This window comes from Nothobranchius furzeri, chromosome 2, assembly GCF_043380555.1.
Source record: "Nothobranchius furzeri strain GRZ-AD chromosome 2, NfurGRZ-RIMD1, whole genome shotgun sequence".
In the NCBI taxonomy this organism is placed as follows: Eukaryota; Metazoa; Chordata; class Actinopteri; order Cyprinodontiformes; family Nothobranchiidae; genus Nothobranchius; species Nothobranchius furzeri.
In genome coordinates this window covers 83754754-83780591 of record NC_091742.1, presented here as the reverse complement: position 1 = coordinate 83780591, position 25838 = coordinate 83754754, and the positions used below count along the sequence as shown (strand labels likewise).

The following is a 25838-nucleotide window of genomic DNA, read 5'->3' as shown; positions in this document are numbered from 1 at the left end:
CTTTATCTCCTCCCGTCTAGATTACTGTGACACACTTTTCACATGTTTTAACAAAAAAAAAACCTTGACCACCTTCAATTGGTCCAGAACTCTGCAGCAAGGCTCCTAACTGGAGCAAACAGAAGAGCTCACATCACTCCTTTTCTAATGTTTGTTGATGTATTTAGCATTTACGTTTTTGTCCAAAGTGACTTACAAGTGATGCCAGCAGGTTGCCCTTTAGGCTAACAACAAACACTAATCAGTCAATCCTAGGTGGCAGTGAGGAAGCATAATCAATCATAAAGGTAAGCGAACAAGGAGTGAGCAGTAGAGTGAGGGACAGGTTCAGGGAGGGTACAAGTTTAGAAGATGCTCTCTGAAGAGTTGGGCCTTCAGGAGTTTCTTGAAAATCAACAAGGAAGCCCCTGGTCTGGTAGTGCTTGGTAGGTCATTCCACATCTGTGGAATGACACATGAAAACAGTCTGGATTGTCTTGAGCGTGGTGTAGGCACTGCTAGCCAACAATCCTTTGATGACCGGAGCGACTGGGCCGTGACGTAAGCCTTTGCAAGAGGATTCAGGTAGATGGGAGCCGTACAATTTCGGACTAGTGCTAGTGTTTTGAATTTGATACATGCAGTTAGTGGTAGCCAATGGATCTCAGTGAAAAGAGGGGTGACATGTGCTCTTTTAGGTTGATTGAAGACCAGAAACGCCGCTGCATTCTGGACCATTTGAAGAAATCTCACAGTACAGGCTGGAAGACCAGTTAGAAGGGCATTGCAGTAATCGAGGCGGGAGATGACAGTAGATTGCACCAGGAGCTGGGTGGCATGTTGTGTTAGGTATGGTCTGATTTTTCATATTATACAGCGCAAAGCGAATGAACAAGCGACAGAGGCAACGGGATCTTTAAAATTCATCTGGTCAAAAATCACAACACCCAAATTTTGAACTGCCTTTGTAAGAGACCCAGAGACAGGAAATAATTTTGGATTGAGATATTGTGCCGTATGGATGGTTTCGTTGGGATGACAAGTAATTCGGTTTATGAGAGGATGAGTTGGAGATTGTGACATTTCATCCATCTTGATATGTCAGAGTGATTTGTGCAGAGACTTCATCAGGTCATCAGGTGGGCACGAGAGATAGAGCTGGTTGTTGTTTACATAGCAGAGGTAGGAGAAGCCATGTGACTGATCTCACCCACTGAGGTGGTATAGATGGCAATGAGAAGAGGTCCTAGTACAGAGCCCTGGGGGACAGCTGTGGCAAGATAGTTAACAGCAGAAGATTGTCTGAGCCAAGATACATTGAAAGATTGTCCTGTCAGGTATGATTCAAACCAGGAGTGTGCTTTCCATGTGATGCCCGTGCTAGGGAGTATATGCAAACGGAAGCCATGGTTGTAAATATCAAATGCGGTCACTGCTAGCAGAGCAGTTTCAGTGTGTCTGCACTGGTTACCCATTAACTTTAGAATCCTGACTATAACTTTCAGTGCTCTACGTGGTCAAGCTCCTCCCTGTATTACTGAACAGTTAAAGCCATATGCTCCAACCCAAGCCAGGTCCACCCACCAGAACCTTCTAGAAGTTCCAAAGACCAGATATAAAAGTCGAGGTGATCACTCCTTCCAGAGTGTTGAACCCTGACTTTGGAATGATCTTCCTTTATCCTTACATAGTATTGACAGTCTGGAAACTTTTAAAAACCAGCTTTTAAATAAATCTTTTATTTTCACTGTAACATCCAGAAATGGTCAGGGGAGAACCGGGTGGAAAACCGGTTTCCATCGAGAGCTCCACAAGCCGGCAGCCCATGCAGCAGACAGGAGCTGCGGCGATCAGAGATGCGCCGAACTGTGGGGAGGGGAGAAACGGGTGGAAAACAGAGGTCTCCCGAGAGCTCCACAAGCCGATAGTCGGAACCCAGCTCCACCAACATGTTATATTTCAACCCATTTTCTAAAGTGCAGCATTATATTAAATGCACTGGGGTTTACCCTACTACATTTAAATTTCATGGTTAAACAGTACATGTTAAAATCTAAACTCAGCTCGGCAGTGACCTAAAATACATAAATATAATTTTACTTACTGAAAAAAATGAAGTGGCGACTCCTTGGATGCTCTATTACTGCAATTAATGCCACAGCAAGTCATTTTGTCCAACAATTGCACAAATAATATCCAACAAAGAACGCATAAACGCTACAACTAGTGGTCTAAGTTGAGAGACTGAAAATGACAGAACAGTTTTCAGGTCAGGCCGAGGCTCTACTGAGACCTTTCCCCGGAGCTAGCTCTGTGGTCACGTGGGTCTGATGCTCATTAATTATACATAATTTTAGGCTTTTAATACACTTAAACAGAAGAGTGAGAAAAAAATTCACCCCCCTCAGTGGCCTTTTATTGTGGGCAGTATAAGGTACACCTGTGCACGCCTCATAATGTCAGATCAGCATCTTGATGTGCCACACCTGTGAGGTGGGATGGATTATCTCAGCAAAGCACAGGTGCTCACTATCACACGTTTCAACACATTCTCACTCCCAGCGTGTCAAAAACAAACGCTTGGTCAGCCACCCTCCGCCTCAGACCCCAGACGCCAAAAGTGCCCTTTTTCGTTACTTATGTGCCAAAAGGGTTTTTTCCCTAATTTGACTGCAGATCCCAATGCAGCGTAAAACTTACGCAATGGGATGTCCGCAGCCAGGGCACTAAACAAGCTCATTGTACCTCACCTTAACCTTATCCTCTTATTTAACCTTCCCCTCACCCCTATCCTAACCTTAACCATCTTGCTAGCGAACACGTTAGTGATGTGTCGATTGCTCTAAAAGCGGGAGCCGCCTTGTCATTGGTCGAGTTTGGACCGAGCCAACGCGAGGGGGAGGTTACAACTACCAAGGTGGAGGTTAAAAGCAGAGGGTATTTGTAACCTCCGCCTCGCCAGATGGTGTGTTCTAACGTTCCCCTTGGGCGGCAAATACGAAAATTCAGTCAGACTCTGACAGTCAGAGTCAGAATGCGTGGGAAACAAACGCTTGATCACAGTGAGAGTAACATTTTAGGTAGCAAGAGGGTTAAGGTTAGGATGAGGGAGAGGGGAAAGTTATAAATAGTGAAACTTTAAGGTTTAGGTGTGGTTAAATGAGCTGGTTCGGTGCCGCATCGGTTAAATGAGGGTTAAGGTTAGGATGAGGGTGAGGGGAAGGTTATAAATAGTGAAATGTTAAGGTTTAGGTGTGGTTAAATGAGATGGTTCGGTGCCGCATCAGCGGATATCTCATCACGTCAGTTTTACGCTGCATTGGGATCTGCAGTTACAAAAGGGAAAAACCCCTTTTCGCACATAAGTAACGAAAAAGGGCACTTTTGGCGTCAGGGGTCTGACGTGGAGGGTGGCTGACCAAGCGTTTGTTTTTGAGTGAGAATGTGTTGCACATTTAGACTGATTTGTGAACAATGAGAGAAATGGTAATATTGTGTATCTGGAATGAATTTTAGATCTTTAAGTCCATCTCATGAAAAACCGGAGCAGAAACAAAGGCGTTACGTTTATATTTTTGTTGAGTGTATATAGAATATTACAGCTTCCTGGTCATAAGTAAAGGTAATATATTAAGCCTTAAAGCAACTATATTTACTCCTACATCATATTTTTAATTCAAAATTTGTAATCATCTTTCATTTGTTTTAAGGTATTTTATAATTAAATTGGTTTTATTGTTATATTTTTATGACATTATTTGTTTTGTTTAGATCTATGTGAAACACTTTGTGATTTTCTGTCTGATAGGCGCTATTTAAGTAACATTTACTCACTTAAGTGTGTCCAGGGTCACTGAAGAGACTTTGGTGCAACAGGGATCCTCTGGTGAGAGGCAGATAGTTATCAGTCACACACACACACACACACACACACACACACACACACACACACACACACACACACACACACACACACACACACACACACACACACACACACACACACACACACACACACACACACACACACACACTGGTATTCCCTCCTTCTCCTGAGGCTGGGAACTTTCTCACTGCACCTGCTAAAAATATCTCTGATGGTGTTTAACTCCTTTATTTTGCTGGACCCAACCATGAATGCTTGTCATCTGTAAATTGAATTAATATATTTTTGGTTCTTGAGGCTGTTTAAATGTTTTTTAGAGTCAGACTTTTTTAAAGTAACAGTTACAGCCTGACCAGCAGTATGTATTCTGTATGGATTCCCTGAGTCAGCCAAACACCAAAGCTCCAAACCTGCAGGCTGGTTGTGTTCCTGCACCCATGCTGCCACATGAGGGCAGTAGAGGCCCAGGTTTGACAGCTTTCATGTATGAGGAAAAAGTCCACGGGCCTCGGAGTAAAATCCTGGTCCTCTCTAGATCAAGTCACCTCTCTCTTCACTGCTGCAGGATGTTCACACATGGGGGTCGTCATACTCCTAAACATATTTGCTTTGGTAAAGCGCCAGATACACGTCGACCCTCATAGTACTGCCCACACCCCCAATCCCCCATTTTATGAAATTTTGCAAATTACTCAAATTTAATCCAAAAATGGTGTCATAATTTCCTCCAAATCAGCTGGGGGGGGGGGGGGGGTGTTAGAGGCTCTCCTGCTGCTCTCTCAGGCGCGCCCCTGTTCTAATAACGCCTACACTCTTGTATAGGAGGAAACCTCGCAGTGACATTTGCGTAAAATCATTCTAAAATTACATCTGGAGCTTTATTTATTTATTCTTTTGTGTGTGTGTGTGTGTGGGGTGGGGGTGGGGGTGGGGGGTGGGGGGCTCCTGCACCGAGAGTGGTGCACTGAGGGCGCTCTTGCTCTTCTGTCAGGGGTTTGAAGCGCGTGCACTGGGGAGTTATTGTTTGAAAGGAGGCAGAACGCAGAACCGGGGAGACCGGAGGTCCGAGTCCAAGGGGAGGAGGAGAGAAGGAGGTGTTAAAAGGGACTCGATACCGCCCCCTCCCTCTACCTCTCCACAAAAGCCTAGAAGAATTGCGCTCCGTCAGTGCGCCCTGCCTGCCCGCCTGCCAGTCGAAGGATGGGGATTTTTTTCCATTCATCCACGTCCCCTTATTCCCTCCTCCTCCTCCTCCTCTTCCCAAACAAGCCAGTCGGTCTGTCAATGCGCTGCGAGCATTAGGGCAAGTCAAACCGGTGGGATTGTGAGACGCCGAGACGGATGAGATAACGCACGGAGCGCGTTCCTCCGGCCGATTCAGCTCTCCAAATGATGCGCTTCATCACAGAGACGCACGTTTCCAGCCGGCACTGATGCCCACAGCTCCCAGCTCTGATGATATAAATCTATTTTTTATCTTTTCATCACTTCACTTGAAGTTTGACCCGAGCGAGGCTGGGTTATTATGGACTCGCGTCTTTTCCAGCTTTGGTTTGTTTCTCTCACTTTCATTTCCTGAATTTACCCCGGATTTATCAACTGGATCTCAGTTTTTTCTAAAACTGAGGTTTTGCAGATTTTTTTTAATTGTTTTTCATCTGGATTTACAATCTTTATTTGTGTTTTTATTTCAAATAAGTAAAAAAGGAGGATCGTAACGCGCACAGACTGAGCATCAACGCGCCTTCGTGGGGATGGAGCTGTGGATACAAGTCACATCTTTTTTATTTTAAAACACATTTTCTCCCGTTTTTCCACCTCTTTTGTGTCTCTAAATCCGAGTGACACTATTCCCGTTTGAGTCTAGCCTGGCATGTTGGGAGATTGATATTCCAGCGAGGGAACAAGGGAATGGGAGAGAAATCAGACAGAAGCCAAAGAGAACAAGGGAACGTTGTTCGGGGGACTAAATAAGACAATTCAAGCGCAAAGAAAGGCAGCAGAATTTGCTTTTTGGAGGCAGTCATTTCCCCATCAATAATAAGAATTTTGCAGAATTCTGATTGTTTGGAGTTCTTTTCGTTTTGGGTAGAAAGTATGGGAATCATGGGATTCAACTAGCGTGGACGCGCATAAATCCTGCTGAATTTGGAGACTTGGACGCACCGGATTGAACAAATAACCAAGTGTTTCTGATTTCTTTCCCCTGTGAGTCCAGCTCAGTTTGTCTCGTTTTGGATCCATGTGAATGCGCGTGGCACGCTCTCTCTGCGCACTTTGACTGGTTTAGGCGCACAGTCCATTGCTTTCGGTTTTTATTGCACACAGAAACAAAAACTGCGGCATTAAGCCCAGAAAGTGCTGCTGCTTTCTTGTAGATGGGGCCGCATTTACTGGGAGTCAGGGTTGAGATGGCGTTTAGAGGGAGCGGTAATGGATTGTGGATCCTGCTGGTATTCATACTGGATTTACTGGGAACGACGGCCAGCAATATGGAGCCAATCTACTGGAATTCCATGAACGAAAGGTAGGAATCCTGCAGCATTCCCTCAGGAGGAGAAGTTTAGACCTCCTGCAGGCTGAGACGCAGAGCTATGGAGACTTCTCCACAAAGTTTAAGAGCCTCCTCTGTCAGAGCATTAGTGAGTTTTCTATTACGTTTCCATCCCATCAGTGTGTTGCTCTGCTCTTCCAAAATAATCAAAATTATTTAGAAGTGTTTGGACTTTAATCCAAACATGTAATCTGAGTTAGTCCAATTGATGGTTTCTTCTCACTGGAAACTCTCCGGGCCAACAGAGGATGGAAGCTGTGGATAATAAAGACTTATGTGATGCTCTGATTGCTGTTGGTGGTTGACCTTGGTCCCCAAGCCTCTCCACCCCCCACCCTCACCACCTCTGGTGAAGGTGTCAGGCACTAGCCAAGGAAATGCCATTTTAAACACCTCTCCTCTGTCCAGCTCTAATGGCCGACACCACTTTTCTCACAGCTCTGCCAATTTCCTTGAGCCTTATTAGGTGCATGTCCACTGAAGGGAGGTTTTGTTTTTAATTACAACAGGGTCTGGTTCTACTGAAGGAACCAGTACCAGTGGTGATGGTTTGAGTATTCCCAGCGTTCCCAATATCAGTCAGATAGATTTTATTTTAAACAAAAGAACAATCAACATCAAGAACTTGACTTTCTTAATCTAGCCTTTCTCCATTGTCGTTGTCCCCCCCCCCCCCCCCCCCCCCCCCGTTACACACACACACACACACACACATTTTCATTGGACAGTTTTGGTCCATTGAATATTTCCACTTATCTATATTGAAATGAGGCACAACTTTAGGTGTTGTAAACTTTGTATCGTCACCCCCCCCCCCCCCCCCCACACACACACACACACACACACTCACACACACAACCACTCAAAACAAAAAGGAGTTCCTGATCCCAGTTACTACATGTTGATCGGCTGTGGTAAATAGGTGGGGGGTGGGGGGTGGGGGTGGGGGGGTGGGGGTATGAGGATGGTGGGAACCAGGCTGTGAGGGGGAGGGTGTCCAAAGGGCAGCTTATATGGAGGTGAAAATTGGGAACAAATTGCAACAAAGGTGTTTTCCAGCTCGGTGGAACCATCAGCATGGATCGGTGGCCTTGAATGGCTCATATTTTCGTGAGAATATGCTTACATTACACACTTCACTATGGAGAAGACTGCCCACCCCCTCCCGACCATCCAGAAGCCCACACCCACGCCAGAGGCTCCTTCGGGGGCTAGCATGTTTTTGGCGCGTCCGTGTGCCGTGGGCTACGGCCCTGACTGGCTCCTCCACCTCTGTGCGTGGGCTCCTGCTGTGAAGTGAGGCACGAAGCCCTTAATGAGGGCTTTTTGTCAGCGGTGGGTGGGTGGGGGTGGGGGGGGGGGGGTGTCGGACACGGGAGGGCAGCTCTGGCTGTCCAGGCCTAACAGGTGATTCCACGCCATTGTCTCCTAATGGGGTTCAGTGTTTAGTGGATGTTAGACGCCAGACTTCACAGCTATTCCTACAGATTTACTCACTCATATATTCAAAGTACAAAGCCTTTTGTATATGCAGCTTATTCATGGAGCTTACTATTCATAGCTAATCAGCTTAGGCCTTCCTTGAGTTTATTTTCTTAGTCCTTTCACATACTTTCATGAGCTTGTTTCTCCTTACTCGACAAGAGCTTTTGCTTTAGTTTCAGCCGCGCTGAGGCGAAAAAGGGTTTTTTTTTTTTGCTGTGGGCTGAAATATGTTGAGAGCCTCTGCTTGTCCGAAAAGCTCCCGGAGCACACACACATCATGTTTGTAGTTCCGAAATGAGGTGAAGAGTAAGCAGGAGTTTGTATCAATCAGGCTCTGGTGTGGGAAGTCAGCGAACCTCCAGCTCTTCTCAGCGATACGCAGCTGTGAAGTCATGGCCGTCTACCTGCGGCCATCGTCTTATCAATCTCATTTTTTATGTCAGCTTCCCCTCGGCTCTGTCACCCCCCCACCCCCCATCATCCCATTGACCAGACGTAGCAAATTGGAAACATGTGTCACATCCAGCTACTAATTACGGCGCTGCAGCAGCCGGTGATGCAACCAGAAATGTGTCAGGGATGACAGAGGTGAGGCGGGAAAGGAGCCATCCCCGGCTCCAGAGAGAAACTATAAATAATCTGTGTATAAGGATGTAATCAAAAGACTTGGGGTCACCCAGGGACGCATCCGCCCACTTATATCAACTGCCCCCGGTTCCCTGAACAGACCGCAGCTGGACGGAGAGGACGGAGGCAAGAGGTGGAACACAAACAGAGAAACCAGAAGCGGGGAGAGCAGAGTGGACGCGGAGACGCTCCTAACCCTGCGTAAGTCAATAGCAGTTAGGTCTCAAGAGCCAATACAGTTTCTGCTGGAGGAGGAGGGAACTGAACCAGAACGATCACCTTGGGAAGATCCTCCCCAGCTCCGAACACGGACATACATTATCCTTATCTCAGCATCTCCCGGTATTGGCCTTACACGGCCGCCCTAATGAAAGATCGAATCTCCCATTACGGCTCGGGAGTGTAGGGGAGGGGAGCGGAGCGTTCGCCGGGGCGACAGGTGACCCGTAAAGCACATCCAGCGCATGAGCACACACACACGTGACTGAGTGCTGAGAGGAATCTGGGTTTGGGTCACAGCATATGGAGTTTTGTAGTTTCTGGCGCTTTCTGCTAGTTTGAGTTCGGCGTCTGCTTTCTAAGCCAACCCTCCCTCCTTACTTTAGTAAACGGCTGTGGATTATTGTAAACGGCTGCCGAGGGTGGGCGGCTCCTCGCTCCGTGCTCGCGGTAACGTGTAATACAACCACCCCCCTAAGATCCACATTAAAATTTAATCCCCCTCTCTTTGCTGGTTCTTAATAATTCATTAATCGGCGACTAATTGGCACCAGATAAAAGACTAGCTATAACTAGGCTAAGTGTTTCAACTAGGAGAAGAAAACGAACGTCTTTATGACGAGGGCCTTTCGGGATGGAGCGGTCAGACAGGGAGTTCTGTCCCGGGGAGCGGCATTCCAACACCCGAAACTCCACTCCCCTCCTCCGAAGCCTGCAGCCCTCACCCTGAGGCCAGATAATTAGACTGAATCCATTTAGAGTTTAAAACCAGGAGACACTGAATGTGTTTGAGGGAAAAAAGGAGTAAAATAATGTAAACCATACTGCAAAAGCTGCCCGCTAACCCAACCAGACACCAGCTCCCCCCCCTCTCTCTCTCTGGTGAAAAAGAGGAGTGTGTGTGAGTTTATGAGCTGAGAGCAACAGGAGCTGTGAAAAGAAGTTTCAGCTGATGTAGCTGGACGGAAAAGAGAAGAAGGAAAGCAGCCAGCCCCACCAGAGGCTAAATCTGTTTCTCTCTTTCTGATTTCATCCTTTCTCGGGGCGTCTCGAGCTGGCAGACGGACAGATCTGCTGTCTGACTGGTGAAAACACAGACACGGACCCATCACACCCGCTCAACCTCAACAGATTCCTACACACACACACGGAGCCTCACGGGGCTCGACCTCCCCTCTCCGCCGCTGTCGGACACATGTGAAAACCATGTGGTCCTAAACGATCTCCTTTGTTGCATGTGCAAGTGAGCATCAAATACACACAGTAGAGATGGTAAAAAATACACACACACACACACACACACACACACAGAAGCGAGGTTATTGGCAGGCGTCACAGATTGTTGTTCCTGGAGGATTTCCTTCATTATTTTATTAGTCGATTATACGTTTATTTGACCGGGGCGGCGCGCATTCATCAACATCATAACAGCTATAAAGCGCTCTTGTTAATATGCCGGGGTTAGCTCAAGAACTAATTTAGTTCTCCTACTCCCCTGGGCTCCTGAAGCGACTTTGGGATTTTTGTAATTGTTAAAAGTGCTGATGTTCCAGTTGGGAGAGATTAAAAGTGTACGGCTGGCTGAGCGAGCTCAAAATGTCCAACCTCATGCAGAAACAAGCAACTTTTATTTTCTTCTAGTTTCTCTCTCTCTCTCTCTCTCTCTCTCTCTCTCTCTCTCTCTCTCTCTCTCTCTCTCTCTCTCTCTCTCTCTCTCTCTCTCTCTCTCTCTCTCTCTCTCTCTCTCTCTCTCTCTCTCTCTCTCTCTCTCTCTCTCTCTCTCTCTCTCTCTCTCTCTCTCTCTCTCTCTCTCTCTCTCTCTCTCTCTCTCTCTCTCTCTCTCTCTCTCTCTCTCTCTCTCTCTCTCTCTCTCTCTCTCTCTCTCTCTCTCTCTCTCTCTCGCTCTCCATACATGCACAGGAACACACAGGCTTACACGGGCTGGTGGTGGTGGTAACAGTAATCCAGGCCATAGGTCTGACGGGGTCACATGTGTCCCAGCATCACTCTGCAGATTGCCCCCGGGCGTCTGAACTCCGAGCCCCTTTGCGGGGCCAGCCAACACACACCCTCACACACACACACACACACACACACACACAGACCTCACATTAGCTTGCTTCACAGCACGCTCTGCCTGAGCAGGATCATCCAATCCTGCTGGCAGCATTTGGACTGGGCCAGGACAATCCTCTCCCCCTCCAAGGGGACAGAGGGATTCCGACTGCTGGACTGGGAAGCCAGTATGAAGTATGGATAAAGGACAGAGACGCAACCAGCCAATGTCAATCCACTAAGCTCTACTTTTAAAGGAGCATTTCTGCCATTTTAAAGCATTTCTCCAAAGGTTATGGATAATCACCATCTAACCTGCAGGAGAACGCTTCCCGAACAACCTATGTTTAGAGAAATAGTTTTTCTTCCAACGGGGTGACAGTGGCACAGGAATTAAGTCCTCGCCCCATAATGTGAAGGTTGCAGGTTTGAGCCCTGCTTAGTCTGTCACTGTCGTTGTGTCCTTGGGCAAGACACTCAACCCACCTTGCCTGCTGGTGGTGTTTGGAGGGACCGGTGACAGCATCGCCTCTGTCAGTGCGCCCCAAGGCAGCTGTAGCTACAATGTAGCTCATCCCCACCAGCTTGTGAATGTGTGTGTGAATGGGTGAATGACTGACTGTGTTGTAAAGTGTCTTGGGGGGTTCCAGGACTCTAGAAGGTATCAAATACAGGCCATTTCAAGGGTGATGAGCTAACGGCTAAGTCCAAGGACAGCCAACACTTATTGGTACCATGTTAAAATCGCTCAGATCTCCAAAAACTTCATTGAGCATCGCCGGCCTTGCATTATGTCTTTCAGATGAAATCTGGTGGTGATTTATGAACACAGACATCACCAGTAGCATGCAATGGCTGGAATCTAGTGATACGATATATATCACAATACAGGGGAGACGATGCGACATATCGGGATTCGCGATTTTAAAAGCCAGACGATGTTTGCAAATTGTAAGATTGAGTTTAGTTGGAAAAGTCAGCTCGGACGCTTCCAAGACACATCTGGTGTTACCATTAGGTCTTGTTGTTCAGTCGGAATGGAGACAGTAAAGCCTGATTCATGCTTCTCCGTCTGCGTCAGTGTGGAAACACGCAACACCATTATCCGTCCTTGCGGGCCTGCTGGAGAGCTCCGCGAGGACGCACCGAGTCGAGCTCTCTTTTCTAAACATCCGTCCGTTGAGACGGACAACGCAAGCTTGTGATTGGTCAGGACGCTGCTGTCGTCTACACCGCCACCATTGTGCCCTCAAAAACATAAAGAGAGCCGAGAATAACTAGCGGCAGACACGGAGAAGCTCGAAGAATACCTCGTGAAAAAACTCTATAAACAAGAACGTTTAATTCCCCCGTGACTGGAGGAGTGAAAAGCGTTTTATTTGTGGATGGAAATGACAGGAAGCGTGGGTTTAGAGGTGGCGAGCCCATGAAGAGGTGGAGGAGGATGAGAGACAAATTTGTCTGTTAAAAAGTCTCTTATATACAAAAAACTCAATATAAACACACTATCTTGGACCGGATATGACAGGATACCACAGAACAGCGCTACGCCCTCTGTTGTCCTGGCGGGGAATTGCTTTACAACACTCCCCAGGAGACGGAGAAGTATGAGAGCAAAACGCTTCCGTCAATCCGTGCGTGTCTGTCCCTTGCGGAGCTGACGGAGAAGCATGAATCAGGCTGAAGAACTGCTGCCACCTAGCAGTTGGAGACACACAGCAACTGTTTGCATGGAAATTCTCAATAAAAAAAAAAAGTCGATGCACTGCTTTAAAATATCGATTCTGTGTCATAACGCAACGTGTTGCGATGTTTAATTTCATCACTGTTTTCTTACATCATTTACACTAATCATCACTATGTAGCACTTTTGTTGCACCCAGTGGTCAAACCCTGGGGATTCCTTAATATTTCTGATGAAATGATGTGAAACATAAACACCGTCCCCACAATGTGGGTCGTTTTAAGGTGGCAGCTACCTGCTTTGGTGTTGGACTCATTTGAATAAACTATGGGTTGAAAACTCAGAATGTCACTGCTGACTTCTTAAAACAGATCCAAGCTCCAAATTAGTCTTGCAGTTGAATCAGGTGTTATTTAAATTCAATGGAAATTTCATCAGTAATACTTCATCCCCAGATTAAAATGGAGGTGGTGATGTGAAGGTTTAATGCCACATTAGCATGAATTGCTGTGGATTTTTAAAGATAGGAGCCATTTGATCAGTGGCGTGTCCAGATCTTTTAAAATGGGGTGGCCCAGGTGAGGCACAACTTTGTGCATGGGTGGCACCAATGGTAATGCTTTTTTTGTTTTACCCCCAAGCCTTTTGTGGACAATGAAAAGCCTATTTAAAGGTAAATTAGTGTGGTGGCACCTGGGGTGGCCAATCAGATTCCAAGGGTGGCATGTGCTACCCCAGGCCACTCCCTGGACACGCCCCTGCATTTGATGTTTTCAGAAGGCAGCAGCGCGTGTTGTTCTTAGTTCCACTTGGACCGGCCGTTAGCTCATCAGTCTTGTACGGCATAAACTCTATTTCTCCTAACAGAGGCTGTTCTGTGAGCTGTTATTTATACGTTTTAATCAAAAACACACCTCTAAACGATCCTTTTCTCCTTCTCCCTCGCCTTTGTTGCTCGGTTTAGTCACTTCGCTTTGATTCAGGCTCGTATTGCAGCGATGTCTCTGGCTTCAGTCCAAACAAACGGCGTCTCAGCAGAGGGAAGTTTATGCTATCGTTAATTAGTGTTCCTACATTCTCGTTTGTGACAGATTATGTGCTGGCAGGTGGATGTTGGTAGCAGGAATACCAACCCGTGTGCTCAGATTTACAAGCTCTAAGCTGTTAGCTGCTCAAATCTCCTCCTTATCTAGCGGTTCACTCTGCTATCAAGTGCTGAAATGCTTATTTTCTTGGTGTGGGAAGATCTGCTCGACCTGTTTTCGTCTCGTTTTCTAGCAGCGTCTGAAAGCATGCGTTGTCCTCGGGGGGGTTTGGCATAGATTGCTGGGAAATTATTTTTTAAAAGTTGACAAAAAAGTTGAGCTGCTCTTATTATCTTGGTGTTTTAACATTTTTTTTCCAAAACAATAAAGATAACAAGCTTGGAACAATCTCATTAAAATGGTATTTTAGTACCTGTTTGCCCCCTCAGGCGACGTAGCGTTTGAGCTCTGATTTGCATAGCCCTAGATACAGTCAGGTGTAACTTCTAACACGCAAAACAAAAGACAAATGCTTTGTGCTCTTATCATCCAGCTTCTTCCTTATTCCTGCCAGAACTCATCCCATTGTCATTCTCTACGTCCCGTCGCTTTCATCAACACTAAAACTCCATCAGCCGCTTCCCTCCGCCTGCCAAGGACCGTCAGCACCGCGCCATGATTGGACACGGGCCCAAAACTGTTTTCTAAGGGAATATTAAGAAGGGAGAGTGTGTGTGAAGTGAGACAAATGAGCTGGTTTACTGGTGGACAGCTGTGCCTTGTCACAGCTGAAAGTTTTGGCAGACGTCGTGGACCGAAAGGCCGAGACGAGGCGATGAAAGAGGAGAGCGCAGATCTGGAGGAAACAAAAAGCATGAAAGAGTGCGGAGGAAAGGTGACTGAGGAGAGATGCAGGGGCGGCGTTAGGCCCGGCTACTTGGGCTGAAGCCCCGGATCTTTCATGATAAGCCCCGGATCTAAATCGCGGAAGTAACATGCAGTACCAAAGTCACACAGAGAGGGCGCAGCTGGCAGTAGTTTGTAAAGTCCCATTTAGTCGTCACACACACAGGTGTGTGGTGAAATTTATTCTCCGATTTTGACCCATCCCCTGAGTTGCAGACACGCCGCGCTCGGGAACTATTTGGTGGTTTAACCCCCCAATCCAACCCCAATCCAATGCTGAGTGTCAAGCAGGGAGGCATTGGGTCCCATTTTTCTCAAAATCTTTGGTATGACCCGACCAGGAGTCGAACCCCTGATCTTCCGATCTCAGGGCAGACACTCTACCACTAGGCTACTTAGTCAGTATACAGTTTACCTGAGACTGAAGAGAAGCCCTTCAGCAGCTGGCTTCTGCAGTCTCTGAAACGCATGAGTGAAGATGGATATAAGGACGTTTTTTTAGACCAAAAGTACAACGACAGAACCCCAGCTCTGATGAGACTGGTGTTTACTCAGGTTTGTGAGTCTTATTTGAAAATATTTGTTGTGCTGCTGGTTTGCCTAAAGTTAGCTTACTATCAGGTAAAGTTGTTGGAGAAAGAAAGGGAATATTCACTATCATCTCACACTAAACACTAACAGGAACAATACTCTGCCCTGAATATGCTGAATATGTAGCTTCAGATTAAACATTATGTGGTACAAGATATATATATATATGATGTTGACTAGTGCGTGTCACGTGTGTGCGCGCATGCGTGTGTGTGCGCGTGCGCGCGCGTGTGTGTGCGCGCGCGTGTGTGTTAAGCCCCGGATCTTCTTCAGTCCTAAATCCGCCCCTGGAGAGATGGATGGTTTAGGAGGCCGGTCGGGTTTGACAAAGGTACCGGCTGATGTGACACGGCCCAGACAGCGAGAGTGACTGATGGCCTGCAGGTCACCACCATGACTAGCTGCTTCCTGCTCAGCTACAACCGAGCTGGCCCCTCATTCCTCATTACTGACACGTCCCATAATATTTATCCCTGTGAAGTCCGGCATGAAACGCCGTAAGCCTTAAAGGAATTCTCTGACTTTTAGAGCAGAATGAGCATTTTGATCAGCGAGAAATCAGCCTTTTTCCTCCTCGTCTCTATTTAATTCATTTCAAACGATAAAACGAGACAACACAAACACATAATGCTCTGTTTGTATGAGTCACACAAGCAGAAACGATGCCAAACGCTTCATTGCAGAACAATGTGTTGACGGACTTCATCTTCCCGGAGCTAAATCAATCTAGAGAAGCTACTGTTTCGCTCTAAAAATCAATTTTTGAAGTTCAGTTTGCACCAAGATGAAGCGTTTTAATTTACATTTCTGGGAAATCCACTTCAGCTCCTCTTGTTTTGACACATTTTTACTGCCAGAATGAATCCAAACGTGAATACTAATGGAACAAATGGAAGCTGTTGAGTTTTCTCAGCTGCTCCAAGGTTCTTCTCTAAAGCTTAACTTAGACTTTTGTTTAGAGACGCTGCAGTCAAGTGATGTCTCTGCTCTGTGTTTGATGGATTTCGAGCCGTGCGTTTGTCGGTGAGCCTTGGAGCTCTTAATCTACGATATTCCTTTGAATCAACTCTACAGGGCGCTTATGTGGAGCACGGTCTTACGTCACGTCTGGGACGACATTAGAAAAACGACGTTGTCGAGGAACAAGATGGAGCCAGAAATGCAAGGCGTGCAGCCGGTAGTCGCTTTTGGAGGTGATGAAGTGGTTACAGGTGGAGCTTTCTTTAAATAACCCTCTTTTGCATTTATATTTTTGGCGTAAGAAGCTGTTATCCTGAGATTCGCACAAACACAAAGAGCCACAAAAGTAAACATACATGAATCACCCTGCCTGCAAGGAGACTGTTAACAAAGCAGAACAAACTACTCAAACGATACTTGGCTCACACACACGTGTGAGTGTGTGTGTGTGTGTGTGTGTGTGTGTGTGTGTGCAGAGGCTTGTCTGGTCTCTTTTGGGAGAGCTGTAGAGACCTATTACACTCAAGACTCCCAAGCATCTTAGCTTTAACATAATCTTTACCGTTGACTTACAATGGGTCAGAGATGATCCCGCTAAGAGGCTTTGGTGGGGAGTGCTGTCTCGATTTGTCCTGCGTTAATAACAACCGCCCCAACCCTGCTTCCTCATAAAACAGCACATTTATCAGCGCGCGTGTATGCACAAGGCTCTCCACCTCAGATCTTTTGCAATGTTACCCGTGCCGTTCTCCCAGCTCACTGATGGGTTTTCCAGGCTTCACACTTTCTTTTCCACAGTTGCTTGATTGTGCACACACATGCATAGTTGTAATTAGGAGTTAAAAGACTGTACTACGAGTGTAAAGCATCTGGCTTCGGCATTAGCCCATCGTAGTTATAGTCTTTGGGGGAACTGACCTTGGCACGCTCTGAGGGGAAAACTCATGCTTCCATTTGTGCTTCCCCGGTAGGACAGAAATTGAGTGGAACTGACACGAAAATGCAAGATTATGATGGAAATTTAAGATTAAAGTGAAATCTTTCTGTTTTTAGAAGAACGTTCGGTCATAATTTGAAGGAAGCTTAGTCACTCCTGAAAGCTGTTAATTTATCTGAGTTTGTAGAAATCACGTAGTGAGATTCAGGCGAGCGTAAGTACGCCACATGTTTTTGTTTAACTCACTGGTTCTGAAACTCCTGTACTGGGACAGAAATGTTTTGTCTCAAGTTGTTGAGAACAAAACTGTGATTTCACTGTAGTCCAAACTCACAATAACATTCTCATTAAGCACTAGAAGGCATGGATGTAATTTGGGGGGGGGGGCATGTCCCCCCGACTTTTTCCAAAGTCAAGTTTTGACCCCTGCACTTTTTACCATCCAAAAACAATATTATGCTATATTAAATTGACACTGGTTGAGCTCTAGGACCAAGCGGAAAACAACCGTTTGTGTTGAAGCCTGTTTCCCATTAGAGCATATCGTAAAGATACCCCACCCCCCCCCACCCCCACACACACAATGCCGTCTGACCTGCGTTCATGTGTAAATTAGAAATATTGTAACGGTTCATTCTGAGAAAAGTTGGTATAACAAGCTTAGGTGCTCCGCCAATCATGTCCCAACCATCGACACATATAGGTCCCAACCGAACCCACTGCAATGTCAGTAATATATAAACACTGGTCATCATGGCAATGCTAACTGCAGAATATCACTAGCATGAGGTAATGCTAATGCTAGCCCAAGCTGCTGCTAACGCTAGCCCAAGCTACTGCTAACTCTAGCCTGAGCTACTGCTAATGCTAGCCCGAGCTACTGCTAATGCTAGCTTGAGCCACTGCTAACAGAATGAGAGGAAATCAAATTAGCTTGGGATTGAACTGTTAAAGTTTTGTAGTTGGATAAAAAAAATAGTGACATCATGTTACTGCAATGCAGGCATGTCTAAGGTGTGGCCTGTGGCCCAATTGTGGTCTTCATAGTGATTTTGTGTGGCCCCCAATTACATTGGTTTAACCCTCCCACTGTCCTAATGGGTGTGACCTGGCGAGGAAAGTTGACCATTGAGCAAGGTTGATGGTTTATGCCTTGGGTCCATGTGGCAGGGGTGAGAAGTGAGCACCACCTCACACCTGCCACATGGAACCCAAGGGATAAACCATCAGTCCTGCTCAATGGTCAACTTTCCTCGCGGGGTCACCCATAAAGACAGTGGGAGGGTTAAAAATGTAATTTTATCTCTAGCAGGATGAAATATTTAATGTTTTAGGTTCCGATTTTTACTAAATGAGGCTTATTTAGACTTTAAAGTAAATGCTTTTTTGTCTGTCCATCTTTGGTTTGTACCCCCCGCTCTAAAGTAAATCAGAAGCTCACTTCAGCATTGTTAGACCACGTCAGTGATGCAACAGCAGCACTATTTCTGAGTGTGTTTGGTTGCAGAAGGATTTCTGTGTTCATCTTTCACTTGTTAGATGAAAACATGTTTCTATAAAGTTACATATTTTTATTTTTGCAAGTCAAATAATGTATTTTTTTTTCAGTCTTTGCTTGTGGGTTTCAGACTCGCTATGGCTAATCTAAAAAACGCAGAGTTGTCAAACTGCAACAACCACAACGACATTGTTGTCAAACTGAAATAACTTCTCGCTGCCCGAGAAGCAGACGTTTTTGCAGATTGATGCATTTCAACCTGATGGAATAATTTAAAGCACTAAAGTCAACTAGCTGCCTGCCTCTGAAAGGCAGGATGTGGCTCCACTTCTGTGCTTTTTGTTGCCGTGAACGAGTGACTCTAATAAGATCTATCTTGTATAGAGAAGCTGGGTGAAATGGGTTGTTGTTGGCGTTTCCAAGTCCCATCATCTGATACCCCTGCTCAGGCTGGAATACGTGACTCTGTGTGTGCTTGAAACGACAGAGCGGTCTCCTCCACTCCGTCTCTCTTTAGCCTTTGTCCTCATGTCTTGCAGTGAATGTTAACACACACCAGCATTCATATATATGCTGGCATACACACTTCCAGGCATGCATGCACACAGTGGAGAGCTTGTATATTCACACACACACACACACACACACACACACACACACACACACACACACACACACACACACACACACACACACACACACACACACACACATGCACAGATGAAAAATGTTATTGCTTCCAGTGCTGGAGAAAGTCCAAACGGTGGGGTTGAATTTCCTCAGAGGTACTCTCCTCCTCCCCTCCTCCTCTCTCCGCTCTCCCTCCATCGTTTGGCTCCCCCAGGAACCAAAGAGCTCCCCCTCCCAGAGCTTCCACTGAAAGCCCTCACACACACTCGACTCTCTGGCTTCACACTCTCCCACACGCACTCCTTAGTCCTCTCGTCTTCTGCAAAACCAGTCCACTTCTCTGCGTTAATCCCCCTTTCATTTCTTTTGTCTTTTCATTTGCCTTCTCCCTCTCTCGTAGTCTCTCTCCCGTTGCTCGACTCACTAGCAGTGTAAGTTTCCTTCGCTGCACATCCACGCCGTTATCATGTTACAGCTGGTTGGCAGACAGTAAAATTTATTCCCTCTTTTTTTTTCAAGCTGCTCTCATCTCCTCCTCCTTCGTTTCCCTTTTTTCTTCTAACAGCTCCTTTTGTTACGCTGCGTCTTTGTGGGTGGTTCTTGATCTGTTTTCTCTGTTTCTCCTCATTTGCTCATCACTGTCCAGTGGTAAAGGACCTCTGTTGTGGAGACAGAATGAATAACCATGATTGCTTGTCACCGTGGTGTCAAAGTCATTTGGGAGCCGCTGTCATCAAACAGATGCATACCTCTCCGCTGCAGATCCTATTCAAATCAGGAAACCGTTTTCTTTTCAAAAGTTTTCCTCTTCTGCATCAGTTTTCCTCTCCCTTCCACTGCAGCTCTATCACAACTCCTGAGCCACAGGAGGAGGGGGGAACAGATGGAGTGCCCTCCTTTCTTCTTTTCTTTCATTCCTCCATTCTTACCTCCCTTTCTTCTTCTTTGCCTACAAAGAAAATCAAGTCAGAAGAATGTTGGTGCTCAGGGGGGTATGGGACAAAAGCCTCCCATTTGGACAGTCTCTCTCTCACTTGTAGTCTTTGGCTCTCAGTTGATGGATGACCACCTTAACTTTGGGTCTCCACTTATAGTTCAGCTGTTTCTAAATGGGGTTCTATGAAAAGGTTTGGAACAATATCTTACCTGATGGATGAAGCACTTTGAATGACCTCAGTTAGGAGAGAGATTAATTCAGCCTGGATTACAACGGCTAATCAGAGCAAGCTAGCATGATGTAGTCATGAAATTTTGTTAAAATAAAAACAGACATGTGTACAAAATGTTTTATTGTTGCATCACTTTAAACTACATCTGTCATTGTTATTTCTGCAGAAAATGTTACTGAATGTGGTTCATAATGAACAGAAAGTGATGCAGCTAGCTGCTGCAAAAGCGCTAGCAAAAGCATATCCCATAGTGGGCTAAATAACCATGTAAATATTACCGTGTTGTAATGAAGTTGTTTGTCTAAACTGCTTTTAAATACTTGAGTCTGGAATTGTTTAAAGGTGACCAAAATCTTCTAGATGCGATCCCACTGATTTCCTTCCAGATCCGATACCAAGTAACATGAGGTCCAGCATCGGCGATACAAATCCGATGCTTTGCTCAAAGATTTTTTTTGTTTGAAAAATGTATATACAACGTAATATTTTTAGATGATAACTTTGTACAGATGAGTCTCTGTGAGTTTGGTACTGCCTGGAAGTTTACATTTTGGGCCAATAACCCTCACCAATGGCTGAAAATCTTGAGCCTGCACAGAGGCTAGAGCTCCTTCACCATCATCTTGAGTGTTGCTGCTCTTAGAGGATCATCTACATATAATATAAATACACAAGCACCATAAAATGATGGTATCCCACATTGTTAAACGCCTAATCTTATTTAGACTCAACAACTGAGGAGAAAGGAAATTGGAGTTTACATAATTTTATATAGAATGCTTCCACTTAAAATAAAATTGCCAATAAAATATATGATTAAATATATTTGTTTATTCCTACATTGTGAAATATTCAGTTAACCATCAGTCAAAATATGTTGAGTAAATGAGAATAAAACAATATAACTTTGAAAAAATTTCATTGATGCTGTTATCAGTCTAATTTATGGAAGGTTTTCTACATTTTTAAAGTGTTTCCATTTTATTTTAAATACTGTATTTTAATAACTGTTGATTTACTTAACCTACAATAGAAATTAATTGGTATGCTATCTACTCTATATTAAACCTCACCTGAATAACAAGCTCAGTGGCCTAGTGGTAGAGTGTCCACCCTGAGACTGGGAGATCAGGGTTTGATTCCTGGTTGGGTCATACCACGTTAGCAGCTCCCTTTGTCTGACGACCCCATCATGACATTTTCGTAACATGTCTTAATTTGTCATTTCATGATTTATTTTAGATGTTTAACGTGGTTTGGGGTGTTACTGCAACACCTCACACTCTTCCTAGTTAACAGACTTCTTCGTAACACTAAAGTAGCTCCACACACACGACTGTTTACGTTCTGCCATGCTAACGATGGCTAACCTGAGCTTCCAGCTGCAGCATAAACAGAAGGGAGCGCAGTGTGCGCTGCGCCCCCAGTGGCGGCTTAAGGTATTTATTTTGTGCTGTATCACGCACCACGATTGGCTGAAGAAGCTCCAGACAAAAGACATAATTTTTTAAAAACTTTCCAAAAGTTAACAACTTCAAATTGCTCAAACATCAATAATTAGAGTATACATAACCTATATAACTAGAAATCAAGTATTAACACTTTAGTATCGATCTGCACATCCCTACTTGAACCCTGCTCAGATTAGCTGTTAGCTTGTCAATCTAGCAACAGAAATATGATAATCTTACCTTTAAATAATCTGAGCTGTCACTTTAAGATGTACAGTCATGTCCCTAAGGATAATGTGTTGGTTTTCTTATGTTTTTGTTATGCTAATTAGCATGGCATGACAGCTAACCCGCCTGAGCTTATGTGCTTGTTTGCTCATATTTTAGATTTCTGAGTCTAACCAGTGGTCCCAGTTAGGCTTAGCCCATCTGGAGCTTTAGTGACTGGGTGGCAGCTATGCGCGTGTGTGCTGTTTGTGTACACAGCTGAGCTCTGCAGCGCATCCCGGTCTCTGAGGTGTGTTCGGGTGCTTGGCGAATCATGCACATTATCCGGTTTCTCTGATCCTTAATGCAGCTGCTGTCGAGCTGCCAAGCGCTGTTGCTATCATGCTAAAGTGCTGTTATTTAGCCATATTTTAATTCAATTTCCTTTCATTTAAAACCTCTGCGTTCTCCTTATATTCCCGTTTAAATTTAATCTTTATGCGACGGGCGAGCTAACTCTATTATGGCTAGAACAAAGGAATTCACTCAAGGTCTTGTTTAAGTGCCTCCGTTCACTCGTGGTGTCCGACCGTGCGTGCTGAATAAAGGGAGTTTATGTGTCTGCTTGTGAGCTGTTGTGTAGATGTCAGCCATACATCATGCGTGGGTGCGTGTGCACATGCCCTGTGTAGGACTGTGTGCACCCATTACCCCCCATCACCACATTAAGCGTTATTTGCTAAACAACACAGTCATGTGAGACAAAGTCCGGTTTTTGGATGTGCGTTAAAACAACTGGCCCGTACCACTTGACCCCATTGGGGTGTGTGTGTGTGTGTGTGGGGGGGGGGGGGGGGGGGGGGTGGTAGGGTGGGAGATAATGCCTCCAGTCAAACCCCCCCCCCCCCCCCCGCTCTGGCTTTAATGTGGCGCGCTCGGACGTCAATCACTCAACAAAGCTGTCTGTAAAGGGATTATAAACCCCGTGGACCCTCCCTTATCTACCTCACCCACCCTTTTTCTCCCTCGGCCACAGCTCATGTCCTGCACTTGTTTTCTGCTTTAAAACTTGCCAAAAAGTCCTCCTCGTCCAATGTCCCCCTCACGGATTTCTGCCGGGTTTATCTCCACCCCCACACTCCTCACCTCTATCCTTTCTAAAACCTCTCTCCGTTTTCTTTATCTCTTCCTCCCACCCGGGCATTATTCCTCACCTTGACAAGCGCCAGGTGTTTGTTTAGCGTGTTTCTGTGTCTTTAGGAGGTGACGGCGTCTCGTTTTTGTGAAGAGGACTTTTGTCACTTTGTGCACAACTCTCTTGCACATTTAAATCTAAAAAAAGACGTTTTGATGCCCTGGGATAAGCGGCACATACACATTTGTACAAGTGCTTTTTTGCCCTTTTCGTGGCCTTTGCACCATCACAATGCAGACACGTCAAGCTGTCGTCTGGTTAAATGTCACCTTCCATAAATGTGATGAACAGCCTTCAGTCCCATCTTATCGGTCTGTTTTTAAACCCCCTCCCCGACACCGCCTCCACCGGCTCCTGCAGGTGGTGACAGAAGCCTCTCTTCCCTTCTATTAATTCACCATTTCTCCAGGACGACTATCTCTCCATCAGGTCTGTTTAGTTTAAACCTCCGTCAGCAGGCTCTCCGTCCTCACCTCCTTTAACCCGTCGCTCCACCTTTCAGTCCCCTTTTATCACCTGCTGTCTGCTTTTGTTTTTTAAAATCGACTCTCCGTCCTGCTCTCCGTCTCTCCCAGAGATAATCTGTCCAGTTTGGCCAGCGAGTCACGGTTTATTGCAAGACTAACCGGTTAATCTGCCCCAATCCCATGAATAATCCCGCCGTTTTAATCCAAGAATGGGTCGACGGGCCCCGTCGCAGGAGAAGTGGTGATTTGTTTGTCCTGGCTGTGAAAAAGGAGATTTTAGGGTCAAGGCTTTTTACAGTGTTTAATTAAAGCTCCTTTTCATTACGTTTATATCAGGTTTTGCTCACTTGATTTTCCTCTTCTGGGTTTATTTAATTCAAGACTCTTTTAAATTTAAATGACCTTCTTTAAAGGTGTTTCTGCGTAGAAAAAGTCCAACATAACCCCTGCTTTTGTAATCTCTGCACACGCTACGAGCTGATGTTTTTGCCTTCTGATTTATTGAACCGTAATCTTAAATCTCATTTCAATTTATCCAATTGAAAAGGCCAGATTCAGACTCCTTGTTAACAGTAATAACCCTGAAGCAGACGATGATGCAAAGCGACTTCAATTTGACAAAAAAACTGATGAAGAGACGGAAAGATTTAACAACCATTCATTTTGCCATTAACAGAGCCAGATTAGACGGCGGTGGCGAGGACTTTAAAAAGTGTGTGAGTGGAGAGGAAGAGGCAGAGGTTTTAATGTGGGTGACAGGGTTGTTATCAAGCAGGCGGCTGACGGTTTTAACAGCTGCACTATCTCCGGCATCTTGTATTGGATTTAACGTCATTCTCTTACACGTGTTGTTCTCTGATTGACGCTCTGATTAAAGACATCCACTGGCAGGGATGCAGAAACAAAGCAGGGGGGCAGAAGAAGAAGAGGGATGGTGGCAGCGAGGCTGATGAGTCGGGCCAGTGCCAACTTACATAAAGCACTGACAGACGGAGAGTGGTTTAATACCAGCGACTGCTAAAGGAAGCTTCATGTTGGTGCTGGTTCTACAGGATGTTTGTTGTTGCTCACCACCTAAAGATGAGGGGGTGGTATGTGTGTGTGTGTGTGGGGGTGGGGGGGGGGGCTGGAGGGGCTGGAGAAGCACTAGTTTCACCAGTCAGCTGGAGGAGAGAGGGGCAGAACACGACAGAATTTTATATCAGTTTTACTTCCTGATATTTGGAGATCTTGCCTCTGATTGGATAACAGCATAACAACTCTACCACTGCCCCGTTTGCTCCCCAATGTTTATGTTTTATTTCCACAACAAAACACAAGCCCGGAGGAGTTCAGCTGTGTGGTTGAGTTGCTAATGCTAAAGGTTAGCTTCTACCAGCCGAGATGCTCTCTGCTGTTTCCTGGACGTTAAACCAACAACAGCCTTCCCCGTCGTGAGTCAAGACGGGCGAGTCCGTGAATGTTAAGTAGCTCAGGTGGTAGAGTGGGTTGTACAAGAATCAGAAAGTTGCAGGTTCGATCCCGACTCCTGCCAGAGTGTTGTGTCCTTGTGCACTTAACCCGCCTTACCTGCTGTGGTGGTCGGAGGGACTGGTGGATCCTGTGCTCAGCAGCCTCGCCCAGTCAGTGCGCCCCAGAGCAGCTGTGGCTACATCGTAGCTCATCACCACCAGTGTGTGAACGTGTGTGTAAATGGGTAAATGACTGATTGTTGTAAAGTGCCTTGGGGGGGTTGTAGAATCCTGAGAAGGCGCTGTACAAATACAAGCCATTTAAGCAACTGTAAAGTAGATCTGTAAGGATTTTCTAATCCCAGAGATTCATCGTCTATTTTCTATCAGGAGCTAAAGCAGGAGATGGGTGTAGGAGACTATTTTCATGTTCAGCCTGCATGAAAAACTCAGAGTGACTGGTGACAATCAGAAATTCATTAAACAGGTTTTCACTGAACCACACCTTAAAGTTTTTTCCCTCCTTTTCCCTTTTCTGCTTCTTTCTTTTGAATTTTTTAAACTTTGCTCTTCCCTGTCTTCTTTTTTCCTCTTTTTTTCTACTGTTCCTATTTCCAAAATGTATCCTTTTCTCATTTTTATTCCTCCCTTTTTATTATTTTCCCCTCTGTTATTGGACATCAATGACTGTCACATTTTAGAGATAACCCCAATTCAAGATGGCTACCATAGCCTACTGACTTAGTAAAACACATAAATGACTACATTTCTGTCCAACGTCCAGATGTTAAGCTGCAGTTTGATGCAACCAAAGTTAAAAGTCCCCCATCTCATAGTAAACCCTAGCAAGCTACATAAGAAC

The 25838-nt window shown here is 45.5% G+C and overlaps 1 protein-coding gene across 1 annotated transcript in view; it reads left to right on the top strand.

The window, feature by feature from the left end:
- The first annotated feature begins 4929 nt into the window (after nucleotides 1-4929).
- The window catches only part of efnb3b (ephrin-B3b), a 116095-nt gene continuing 95186 nt past the window's right edge, over nucleotides 4930-25838 (top strand). Inside the window, exon 1 of the mRNA XM_015946264.3 lies at nucleotides 4930-6392. Within this exon, the coding sequence (XP_015801750.1) occupies nucleotides 6244-6392 (149 nt within the window). The 5' untranslated portion in view covers nucleotides 4930-6243. The remainder of the gene's footprint in view (nucleotides 6393-25838) is intronic.